Genomic DNA, 13158 nt, shown 5'->3' with positions numbered 1-13158 from the left:
ATCAGTTGGCAGTTTTTGTGAGTTATGCCAGTTCATACGACTAGACCTCCTGTGCTTAGTGTTAGGATAGAACAACTCATGCTTAGTCAGTGTCAGTCATCACAGCTACAAACTCATTGACAATATTTTTCTGCATGATTATTAGTATATGTGTGATGACTGTTGAATTAATTGCTAATGTCTCCCTGAGCGACAATGAATATTAGCAGCCAATCCATCCCTCATTAATGCATACTGTCTGCACTTCTGTAATGCTTGTTTTTTGTGTGTAATCATGACAATGAATCTACAAAGCAACATTCAGCTGTAAATAAGGGCCTTGTTTATTCTCGCCTGTTGCAGGTCTTGCTCAATGGGCTTGGACCAGACTGCCAGGGTGACTTGAATTTCTATCCCCTGCTTGGTCAAGGGTTGGCATGTTTTCCGTGAGGTAGAGCTCACCTCGACTGTGAAGCTCAATCTTCCTAAATCCGGACTTTGAGCACCCTCCATTGGGATCTACCTGCTGGTTTTTATTGCTGTCGTGCATTACCCTTGTGGACATCTTGAACTGGAATGAACTTGTAAGGACAGTTAAGCATGAGTGAATTCTGGTTGTGCTTCAGCTGCTGTATTACAGAACAGCCCCAGACGGTAAGTTTATTGTTGGGTTTCCTTGACCTCTGTTCAAATGATCCCACCATCACTTGTATAAATGTAGGATGGTGACAGAAGGGACTGAAAAAAGTAGCTGCCATAAATTATGGGATGTCACATTAGGGTTTTATAAGTCTAATTTAAGTCTTTCTAAACCAGAGGGAAATGGTGAGAAAGATAGATTTGTGGGATGTTGGCTGTGGGTTGTGAAGATATTACCAGAATTTTGTGAACATAGATTTCATTAAAGCTTGGTCGTGTGTGTATGAGCATTCATTGCTTTGAAAAATTGCATTGACCTGAAGGATTTCTAAAGACCAAGGGCATCGTATAAACGATTCACATCAGTACACTTTTATGAACATGCTATCCTCTCTGGACATAATACACGTACTAATCTTGTTCGGTGATACTCTATCATTTCACAGGTTTAAATGATGTTGTTTTGTCCATGCCCCTGATGCATTCCTCCCTCATGCTGATGTCTTGTACTCCAGGTAATTTTCTCTTCCCCTGCAGAAGAGACAGAGGCATATTGACCGGAGTATGATCGGTGAGCCGACAAACTTCGTCCACACCACTCACGTGGGATCAGGGGACCTCTGCAATGGCGTGAACTCTGTGAGTCAACAGGGAGCTCTTCTACTGAGGTTTAGCCATGGAGCTGCATGATATTTGATGTTAGCTGCTTACAGCTACGTTCTAGCTGTTGGCCATGTGGTGCCGGTATGGGATAAATGGTCTGTTTCATCTAAATAAAACATTAAAAATATATTTCACTTCCAGAGCCTTTATTGACTGGTTGTGGAAGTGTTGTTGGTTATATTTTAGGGTGCTCCTCTTCACTTAAGACTATAATGCAGTTATTGGACCACTTTGCAGTGTGGAAAATAAGTGGCATTCAAAACATCAACTAACAAAATGACTGCATGAATAACAATCTAACAGTAACAATAACCCACAATAATCAAAGTAATTGTGGTTTAATTCCACCAGAGCAGCACAGTAAGTCTTTTTAGATGTAAAAATGTACCATTCAAGCTTTCCTTGTCGTTTATAACAGAAAAGGAAATGTAAAAAGAAACAAATGTTTAACTATTGAAGTGCTACTTTATTTTTGAAACACATTTTGAGTAACATCACCTGTAATGGCTCGAAATGTTTTCCCTTTCCCCTACAGGTGAACTCCATTCAGAGTCAAATGCAGTCGAAGGGTGGGTATGTGGGCGGAGACGTATCTGGCAACTCCCAGATGTGAGGAATGGACACAAAAGCAGGATGACCTGTACAGAGAATGTGTGTGGTTATTGGCTGAGCTATTTCAGGAAGGAATTCACTGACATTTACCAGTGCAGAGTTTGGCACTGCAGAAAGATGAAATAAAAACATGAGAGGTCTGTTTCAAAACTGGCCCCAGATTGAGCCTACCTGCAATGTGCTTTGTTCTTAATTTTGTGTTAATGACTTTGCAGTGTTACTTTTTGGTATTCTTACGCAACAACATAAGTTTGGTGATTGCTGAAATTAGTGAAATTTCTTGTGTAAGAATTTAAAAGCACTTGACAAAGAACAGAACACTTTCACAAAGGAAATAATCAAGTGCACGTCTGTTAGACTGAATCTGGGCCATCATCTTTGTTTCATCTGACTTAACTGTACTGCCTTAAGTTGTGCCACAAGCTCAAACTTCTGTTCAGTGATGTATCGACTACATGCTAGCATGTCTGAAAAGCAGATGTGTTGCTGTTATAAGAGTCTGCAAATAAGAACATTTAACCTGAACAAAAGAAGATGAGTATGAATTTATGAGGTGCCTCTAAGGTGAAGACAGCCTTGATAATCAGTGCCACTGATTATCACTGGGTTCATCACATTCAGCTAAACTCAGAAATGTCAAAGAGCCTCTGTTGTATTTGAGCACTTAATGACGTCTGAAGATGACCACAGAGATTCATGTGAATTTTGGTCTTGCTTTGTTTTTATGCCAGTAACAATGTCTGTTTACTCATGCCTTTTGGACAAGACAGTGAAATACATGACAGCCTTCAGGATAATATCTTATTTGGTGTCAGGTTGGAGTAGGAGTCAACCCCTGTAGTGACCCTGCTGACAGGATTACTATGCCCAGGCTACACTTGCTGATGTGCTGATGTCTTATTTTGACTCTCTAGCTTTATTGTCTTGCATAATTGTGCCCCACACATCTTCAAAGCTTGCAACCAATATATTGCAATGGTCTAAACTGAATCATTTCAACTGGAATCAAATAAAACAGAGGAAAGCATGCATGAACACACCATTTGTTTTAAATTATAAACTGTTTTGTCCAGAGATGAGGAAATGGGTGAGGATTGTAAATAACTGTTCATCATTGCATATTGCTACAGAACTGGACTTACTACCCATAAGAAAGGTATTTAACTTGCAATGCATCCGGTGGAAAAATGGACCCCAGGTCAGATGTAAACAATGTAAGGGACCATGGACTTTTCTTAAACAATAAATTCTCCTTTTTAGGTTGTGTTGCCCTGTCTTTTTTTTTTTTATTAACAACTGCCAATTTAGATAGACTTCCCGAGGATTCCACTCTGTTAGTTCCTTTAGGTCGGGGTTCCTTCATCCTGACCCACTACTTTAAGTGAATGCCATTCACCCTCTTGGTCTGGCAAGAAGGAAGATCCACTGCCCACCTCATCTGTGCTAAGGGAACAATTCTGATGTGAAGAAACACACAGTTTTGCACTTGATCACTGTGAGGGTGCCCTGTCTGGCAGACTTGGCATTTGATACTGAATCTATGACCAAGGTGACCTGCCTCCATGCCGTGTCAGTTCAACAGCATTCTTGCATGATTTGCATCTCTGCAAATGCTGGACATTGTATTTCTGATTTATTATGAGCAAAAGTATTTTGTTTTTCTTGCTCCTTGCAGGTCTGGCACCTGCACATATAAAGACATTTTGGTTCAAGTTTAGATTCTGTTGTTTCTTTGTAGGCTCTTATATTTAGGCATACTTTAAAGGTTGATTATGACGTTTGTGAAAGTGTGTGGTGACGTGGGTCTACCAAATTGTTTACAGAATTATGCTTTGTTATTGGTTAGAGGTAAGTTTCAGCTCACTTCTCATGTTGTTCCAGTTCTCTTTTTCAAGAAGAAAAAGTCTGAGTGTTGTTGAGTTCTAACTTATGTTCAAAGCAATGTAACTGCCACTTGACAATTTTCTTTCAATTAGCTAAGAACATTTTCATTTGAAGACGTTTGAGATACTGTGTGTACTTGTCCATGCAGGTAGCACTAAATACTCATAGGACAATAAAGTTTACGTGTTTTGTTTGAATATCTGACTAATGGGCAAAATCAGACTAGTCAACTATCATAATTCAGTTTGCCCTTCCAGATGAATTTATGAACTGTGCACATTTGGTAGTAAACGTTCACAGCAATTTCCATATTTGTGTTTGAAATGCCCTAGGGTCAAATGTGTTGAGCAGTTCATGTGAACACATGTCAGTGCAGTTACCATCAACAGATATTTCATTTCTGCTTAAGGGCATTTTTGTCAAGATTAAAGTTACATTTCAGGTAAATATTAACAATGTTGAACTGTTATGTAAGTGTTATGCAACAACATAAATGTTACCCTTATTAGAGGAAAGGTGTATGGTCTAATTTTACCTGTACAATTAGATGCATCATTTGGGGTAAAACTAACAGGCTGTTTAGGGTCGTACATGTTTGTCTTCCCCCTCCTATTATTTATAAAACCACGAATATATGAATGAATGTGAATATTACTGTTTAAAAACGGACCAAATGTGCTGCATACTAGTTATTGTTAGACTTCTTTCATCCATGTAGGCTATTCATCTTTACCATGCCTATTCTGTTTTGTGGGTAGTGTATTCCGTGCTATCGAATAACATATTTTCTACACCATTTTCATGTAAACGAAACAACAAAAAATGTCTGTTACACATAATATGTTGTTGGAAATGTGTTTCTTTCACAAAAGTATAAGTGTGACTGTTTTGTAAGTTACTTCTATTGAACAGATTCACCATAATTGAAGTATTTAGCTGTTTAGGGGTGCTTAGACCAAGAAATTGAACAAGAAATTATACTTTATTGGGAGAGCGGTACCATTTTTTTCTACGGGAAGATACTCACAAAAATATTTTGAATGAATTTCCCTTTATATTCGCACAAACACATCTGTAACAGCATAATTTCCCGCAAGTAATATATACAACATAATCATAAGAGATACAAATATGTATTAATACGAAGTAAGAGCAGCATTTAGTTAACAACTAAATCAAACATAAACCAGTGAAGCTGACTCGGCTGAAATGGAATACGCAGAGGGTCCCCATGATCAGAACTGGGAAACGCTTCGTTACATGAAGTCAGACAACAGAGTGGAGAATAAATTAGTTAAGGAGTACTTCCATTTCAAAGCCCTAAGCTAACACTGCCACCCTGAGGCTGAAAGTGTGCTCGACTGCAATGCGTGCGCGTAAATAAAGAACCCAGAGCAGCTTCACAATGACAGTAGGGGTCTTTTTATATCATGTAACTCTTTATTTGAAAAGAATACAACAAATTTTGATAGCACTTTGCGATTAGTTTGCGTCATCATTTCATTCAGTTTTTATGGTGTCATTTGTTTTTTTTATTATTTATTTATTGGTTATTGATTTACACAGAATTTATTTCATTTCTCCAACGGTGTGCAGTTGCCGCGTCATCCTGCATAGGGTGGGCGGAGACGCAGGTCTAGCGTGTGAGGCTACACTGCAGCCCTGGACGGAATGTCCTTCCTTTATAATATCTAGGCTACACAAGAAATGCAAATAAAATGTTTTTGAACAACAAATAAAATATGCTCATGGCATCAAATGTTCAGTTTGGTTATCCTGTTATTACATTGACGAGCTTCATTATAGCCTATTTAAGGGGTTGGGTATGATGTGTCTATGCAATGCATACTCCTAAAAATTGTTATTGTACATTTACATTTTGTCATTTAGTAGACAGTCACGCAGAGAATATAATTCAAATTATAATAATATTAAAGTTATATCACAATTGTAATTGTTCCAAATATACGAGGCAAGAGTATGTTTTTTTTTGTTTTGCGATGGTATTTATTTATTTATTTATTTTCTTTTTGTTCAATAAATTATCTGAAACATGGATGGTCAGCTGAAAGACTTCTAAGAAAGTGCCACTCGGGACACACCCAGAGGTAATGGGAAAATAGGCTGTCTGCAATATGCTGTATCCATTTTAGGAAGGAGAGTCATAACAGTGTACAGTTTTGGCTGGCATTTACAAAATAAAAATAACAATCACTCTACGATTTTTAAAATCGTTCACACTCCGATTGCGCTTTGCTCTTGTGACTGGGGCGTTTCTTTTATTTCGGTTTATTTATTTTTGATTAGTTCCAATAAAAGAATAAGTATCCATACTAAAATGGTGAATCACTTCAAATGCAGGAACATCATCAAATCTCATAAACACGCCACCTCTGTCGGCTCTTGCGCCTTCTTTCAGCTGGGCTACTTGCAATTAGCTACGTAACACGATGATACAACGCTTGGCTGCCGCCTCTCTACTTATGCAATTGAACCATGGTTGCCAGTGTTCTATAAAAATCCCCATAAAGAGTTTAAACTCTGGCTGTAGTATGATTTCGATAAATCCCTCATTCGCCACCCGGAGTTATAGGTGATGCTCACAAAGGATTTTGTAATGTTGGCGGGGCTGTAAGAAGTGAGCTGCTACAGAGCTGACCTCTTGCTTTCATGAAGCAGTGAAACAGAACAGTGCGAGACCATTAGGCTACTATTGTTATTGTACAAGCTTATATTTCTGCAAATAGCCTAACCTGCTTCAGACACTTATTTCATTGTGTTGTCTTGCATTCCTTTTATTTTTAATAAATCGTATCGCTAAATACAGTAGCCTAATAGTACTGAAATGTGAAATAGGGAAACTCAGTTGGACATGTGATAAGAAGAGGGACTGTCTGTGACCGTAAATTTTAACTCAAGCGCTGCAGCTTTAGCTGCTACGTAATAGGAACCGTATGCTATTCTACATGGATCACTGAATCTTATCCAGAGAGACTCACATGGCTTACAAATTTCACATGCCACCCATTTATACCGCTGGATATTTACCCAGGCAATCTGGGTTAAGTACTTTGTCCAACAGCTGTGGCTCACCCGTGAATAAACCCGGCAATCTTTAGGTTATGAGCCCCCTTACCACATGGTTTCCCATAAAGCCACACTGCTGGCCCGTGCAATGGTGCTTTGTACGTAACTTTAAATAGAAAACAAATGTGATATTATTTAATTTTGAGAATTCTTAATTAACGTTTTCTTAATTTTCTTTGACTGATTCGCGAGACGAAAATGAAATGCAACACGGAAGGCGGATTTAATTTCAATACATGACCCTAACTCCTTTCTTCTCCATACTGGCAACCTTCTCCTTACATTGAAACAGCTTCTCAGAAGAAAATCATGAGCTTCTGTATCAGACGTTAGTTCTGCATCAAACGCGTCATTCTAGAGGCCTCTCTGACATTGGGCACGGCCAGACAATGTTGAATCGCTATTGGTTGGCTGAGCTGTCAATGACGGAGTCCTGCCAATACGTTGCTTCAGTGACCTACTAACACAGATCCGTGAATCAGACAGTCCGGGAGAATAAGGGTATCAAGAAATGTTTACTTCAATGCAATTGGATATTACCCAGGAAACTATTCTTGGTATTTCTGTCTAACGTTTGATTTAAAAATACACAATGGGACAGACAACCTCAACCTCAGCATTTGGTCGACTTTTGATGTTAAAGGCAAGATAAGGTAACTAAGCCAGATAGTCAGCTATAGCAACTGTTAAAGTGAATGTCTTGTTTCACGTTTGCCGGTTTGTTGAGGACAGAAGGTTACTGCTCATATTGCAGCATGTCTGCTGTATGGAACAGCACGCAGCTAAATGTTGGATAGGTAGTTTCTTGTTTTTTCACCACAGCTAGTTAGGTGTTATTAACCAGCTGGGTGTCTTTTGATTAAATAATTCGTTATTTGGTGGTCGTTAATGTGTTAAAAGATTTAGGAGCGATGCATTTAATGTAGACCTTAAATGCCTTAAAAGGGTAACGTCGCCAAGCTAGTCAGTGACCCAGAAAATGGATCATGTGAGAACGGGTGTCTCAAAGTGTTCTGTAAGGCTACTTGACATGAGACATTTAAAATTCGCGATCGTGGCTGATGTGGCGTTATGTGTGGATATAGTTTCAGATCTGGTGTTGCAACCGTGTTTTGTCTGTTAGCGTCATTACAGACCACGTTTCAAGCCTAACTGCTCCCCAGACTTTAACTTTTCCTGTATTAACATTTCGTCTAATAGAGGGACTCTATTCATTGCCCCGCTCTCCTTTCTTTCAGTGGGAATGAATGACACCGCCTGTAACTCACACGCGTTACACAACAGAGACCGAATCGGCGGCGCCGGTTTTGTAACTAGCTCACGAGTTAATCTTGACACAAAACATATGAATCGGGTGCACTAGATCACGAGCAGTAATGCAGCCAGGCGAGTCACATCGCGAGCGTGTGTCTGCAAGAAATATTTCCTCCCGTGGAATGAAAACTGTGTGAGCAGTCTGCCGTAATTTAGCTTGGTAGCTAGTTAGCTGGTCAGTCAAGTGAAGTGCACGGGTTGTATAACCCTGCCAAACTGGATATATTTAAAGCCATTACTTGAGGTTAGGTGGAGATAAAATTCCTTTCGACATATAATGTGTCTCGGTGGGTAGCAAATTAAGTGTGAATTTGAGTATAGAGTAAAAAAAAAAAAAAAAAAAAGCAGTGATATACTCAATAAAACGACTCGACAGAACAATGGAATTTGAAATTTAGGTGAAGGTTGAAGAATCTTCAACCGAAATGGAATTCAGTCCACCCACACTGTAGTCTTGGCTGCAAACCAAGAGCAGTCATTGAGAGTGCAATCGTCAGAACTGCATCGGTTTAAGTAACGCCACTTTCCACTGTTCGAAAGAGCATTGTCTAGTACATTCATATTCCAGTCATACGAAAGTAAACGTGCTTTGGCCAAGTCTGTTCACTGTATGGGTGTATCAGTCAGATCATTCTTTAGGATAGGTTTGTTTTTCTGTTTCCGTTCAACCACGTGTGATCATGGCAGACGGCATTCCTTTGTTCCAGTGATGGTTCCTAAAGCCCGGGGTTCTCCAGTGGTCTATTTGTCCAGGAGCTGTGATGAGACCGTAGTCACGTAGCCAGCTGTAGCTCTCTAGTGTCGCAAGACCCAGCGGCAGAAACGTTTAGACAGCAGTTCTGTGTAATCTAACCACCATTGACTGCCTGGAATTGCCACACCTATTATAATTTGGGTCATTTTAACGCTGAGTAGTTACGGTTCCCCGATCTGTTATAATAGCAGGTAGGCATGTGTTTAGTAGAACTGCGTTTAGTGTCTGCTCTAGTCTTCTGTAGAATCTGTTCTCAGTGATCAGATCAGACCTTTCTTTCATAACTCAGTCATGTCTGCATTAGGCTACTTTGTGTAAATTATTAATGTGGTTTACTTCATTGTATTGTTGACTTCTGTTTCTAACAGAAATTTGTCAAGTTTGAGTAAAATGTTACAACTTACATACATATACAGATTATATTTGAGCAGGAATGAAACCAAGGTGAAATTTGCAGTGGTTAATTATTGGTTGTAGAATGGGCATTTATGATGTCTGTTACTGTAATACAAGAGATTTCTTTGCTAATGTGGCATTTAGAAAAGATGTCTGAAAATTATATTATTGCCACTCATTGTCCATGTAATGCATACCACATTTCAGCACATTTTCCACTGAAATAGCTGTGCAGTTACCAAATTTATTTAGTCATCAGTTTAAATAAAAAGTATTTGATTATGAAACACTCTCTGTTGGGGAAAATTACATCTCTGCATCCTTTCATACTGAAAAATTTGGCTGAGTCATGGATTAATATCTCAAAGTGCATAGCAAAGATACTGAGTCAGGAAGTCCTGCATAGCAGAGGGGTATTAATCAAAACTCTTGATCAAGAGCAGAACGTTTGTTCAACTTCCCAAACTCCTTTGTCTCTCGATAGGTGTTTCAAGAGCAAAAGACAAAGAAGATCCTCATCTGGAATTACCCATTCTAAACACAAAGCAACTCTCTGCCTCATTTGTGCTTTAGATAAGGAAAGCTCAAACAAATATGACTTTGTAAGTTGAAGTGGGAAATTACAGAAGGCTGATGAAAGCTGATGGAAACATGCAAGCAATCAAGAAAGAGCAATCTTCCGATGGCTCCTGCCATGAGGAGGATGTGATGAGTATTGCAGAGGGCCCGCAGGACTCAGAGACCGAGATGATGGAGCAGAAACTGCAGAATGTTGCCTTCAAGGCCAAAAGCTCCACCTGCCGCAGGAAAAGAGAGTTCATTCCGGATGAAAAGAAGGATGACCTGTACTGGGAGAGGCGGCGGAAAAACAACGAGGCGGCCAAGAGGTCGCGGGAGAAGCGCAGACTCAACGACATGGTCTTGGAGAACAAGCTGATGGTCCTGGGGGAGGAGAACGCCAACCTCAAGGCCGAGCTGCTCTCGCTGAAGCTGAGATTTGGCCTGGTAAGCTCCTCGGCTTATGCCCAGGAAGTGCAGAAGATCTCCAGCTCTTCGACGGCCCTTTACCAAGACCTGACCTCTCCCGGCGCCAGCCATGCTTCCCTCTTCAGGGATTCTGAGGCCTCTCGGTTAGGAGGTGGCTGCATTTCCGTCATCAAGCACTCGCCGCACAGCACCCGCTCCGATGTGTCCGAGGCCTCCGCAGTGGCCCGCGACCGCGCCTGCAGAACCCCAGAGGTCATCAAGCAGGAGCTGGTGGACAGTGGCAGCTACCCTGGCGAGGTGAGGGAGGGGAGCAGTCCGTATGAACTGTACCCAAACTACGTGGCCAACCCTTTCTCGGCGAGCTCCTCCCAGCCGTCCCCGATTTTGCCAAACACGAGTTCGTCCAGCAACTCCCCCAGAACCTTGGATGGGGATGAAGGGGTCACCAGCAAGTCGTCAGACGGGGAAGATGAACAACGGGTCCCAAAAGGTCCCGTGCCCTCTCTCCTTGACCCAAAAGGTGTCATCATCTCCACCACCAAGGTGCCAGACATCAGCTCCTCTGCCTTGCCCCACAAACTCAGGATCAAAGCCAAAGCCGTCCAGATCAAAGTAGAAGCCATTGATCCTGACTATGACACACCAGGGAGGCCTTTCACCCATGTGGACATGTCAGTAAAAGGTTACCAAGCGGCCCAACCTGCAGAGTCAGATGTGATTCGGTCCCCTCGTTGCCCGTTGTCGCTCCAGGTCACAAACACCCAAGACTGGGCTCAGCCTGAGCACTGGCACACAGAACGCCCAGAGACACTACAGAGCGGTTACAAGAGCAGGCTGTGTCCCGGTTCACCCGGCCCATTGACAGACAAGCTCAAAGAAAGCTCTTTCGCTGATTCCAAGTCAGAGAACTTGTATCTGAAGCAAGGTATTGCTGAGCTGTCAGCAGAAGTAGCATCACTGAAGAGACTGATTACGAATGGGCAAGTTTCTGTGGTGGAGCTGAGCAAAGACACTGCTGAACATAGCTTGCTTTCAAGAGGATGTTATGGAAAATGAGTCCTCCGAGTTTGTACAATGCCTGGTTTCCTCTGCAGCTGTGTTTGTTGTTGCACTGTACGGTTTATGTAACGTCAAGGTAAAGCAGTTTGCTCAAATGGATGGTGTGCTGTGCACGTGCTGTTGTAGCCGTTGTGTCTTGATTACTCCATCTGCACCGCCTAGCAGCCAAATGCCACTGTTGGTGTAAACGAAATGTAAATGTTGTCTCCATTTCTGTCAGAATTCTGTAGGTGTCTTTAATAAATGTGTTTCAAACACTTGAAACAAGTACTTTGGTGCCTTTATTAAACATGATGTAATCAGTACTTGTTCTGTTACAAACAAGTGTGAAAAATTTCTCTTCACAACGTCTGGTATCCATCTGGTGTCCATGTGGTTGAAATGTTTTTCTTCATCGTAGTAAAATACTTTAGGAGCATCAAGTACTGAATAAGTACCCATCATTTCACACCTTAAGTAGTACCCCTTTCCTTTTTGCCATAGAAATTTAACACCTTAGGTATTACCCCTTACACTTTTGCGCATACAAATATATTAACTCAAAATATAATTACTATTATCAGTTTTAAGGTAGGAAAGGAACTCAAGGACTATTTATTTTATGGACCAATCCACTTAGACATAGATGCAATATCAAACAATTTGATCATGTGATTGTGTCTCATATCATTGTCAGACATTATGTTTTTCCACATACATTTCATAAGGACTAATATTTGTATTACATTCACACGAACGCATAGTGACCACCCAATAAACAGTCGAATGTGGCTTTAAATGAGACCATCTACTCATATTTACTCATCATACATTTCTGTCAGTCTGTATCCCTGGCCTACTCTGTGTCCAATAAATAGCCATTTCAGAGACATCAGACAGGCAGCCACATGAGGAGTGTGAATTTACAGTAATAAGCAACCAATGAGGAAACAGGGTGTCAGTTTTGTTGACGGATTGCAGAGGACAGCTGAAAAGGGGTATGACCTGATTAATCTATGACCTGGAATATGAGAAACAAAGCAGAGGTAGAGGCAACAGCCATTACATTTATTAGGACACTGCTGTGAGGGGGCATGATTTCAGATTATCTCCTTTGTCTTAATCATCTGCAGCTGATTATTGTTTTGCATATTTCTCCATCTAAGAAGTTTACTAATCATATGATCTCCATAGGACTGTCTGTTTGTTGAATCAAATCAGTAGGAGCAAGCAGTGGACCTCATGGGCTTCAAGAGAATACAAAACAATCCTCTAAAATTAGCTCTGTTAGGGGATGGGAATTTCGTGGTAATAAAGAGCTGGAGGTTTCACAGAAATGTCAATACAATATATGTGTGACATTTGTAAATATTCTACATGTTGCATAAATCAAAGCACAAAACCTTTTGAGGTCAGGAAACATTTTTATATTCTTCAATGAGGTTATAGGCCTAAAGGTCCTGGTGAGATTGTCTTATCTGTAATATTGAGCCACCCAATATAATTAAACCAACACTTTTAGCTACTTGAAGTTTGTGGAAATAACTTGACCACTGTGATAATGGCTTAGAGTGTGTATGTACAATATGTAGCTGCTTATAGTCTAGCCTCACAAAACATGAATAATGAAAAAGTGACATAAAACTGGGAAGAACTTGCTGACATGGTTCATGCATTAAAATTCATTAAACTGATAAAGACAAATTTGATGTTTAAGCTGTACATATTGGTTGCATGCACAAAAAACAAGTTACTTATGTTAAAACCTATTTACAATCTTTTTCTACCTCCTATCATTGTCTCTA

The 13158-nt window shown here is 40.4% G+C and overlaps 2 protein-coding genes across 2 annotated transcripts; both read left to right on the top strand.

Annotated features, from left to right (window-relative positions):
* Nucleotides 1-487: 487 nt before the first annotated feature.
* Nucleotides 488-2297, top strand: LOC118777203 (CDC42 small effector protein 2-A-like). Its single transcript, XM_036527970.1, has 3 exons — nt 488-633; nt 1156-1257; nt 1817-2297. Exons 1-3 carry the CDS (start codon nt 580-582, stop codon nt 1892-1894), a joined length of 234 nt encoding a protein of 77 aa, XP_036383863.1. The 5' UTR covers nt 488-579; the 3' UTR covers nt 1895-2297.
* A 5063-nt stretch (nt 2298-7360) lies between these two features.
* Nucleotides 7361-11543, top strand: LOC118776946 (nuclear factor interleukin-3-regulated protein-like). The gene is made up of 2 exons (XM_036527602.1): nt 7361-7517; nt 9813-11543. The coding sequence occupies exon 2, from the start codon at nt 9962-9964 to the stop codon at nt 11369-11371; it is 1410 nt and encodes a 469-aa protein (XP_036383495.1). The 5' UTR covers nt 7361-7517; nt 9813-9961; the 3' UTR covers nt 11372-11543.
* The last annotated feature ends 1615 nt before the right edge of the window (nt 11544-13158 follow it).

The sequence above is a fragment of the Megalops cyprinoides genome, chromosome 4 (genome assembly GCF_013368585.1).
Source record: "Megalops cyprinoides isolate fMegCyp1 chromosome 4, fMegCyp1.pri, whole genome shotgun sequence".
In the NCBI taxonomy this organism is placed as follows: Eukaryota; Metazoa; Chordata; class Actinopteri; order Elopiformes; family Megalopidae; genus Megalops; species Megalops cyprinoides.
The sequence above is the reverse complement of the archived record's forward strand: the minus strand, read 5'-3'. Positions and strand labels throughout refer to the sequence as shown.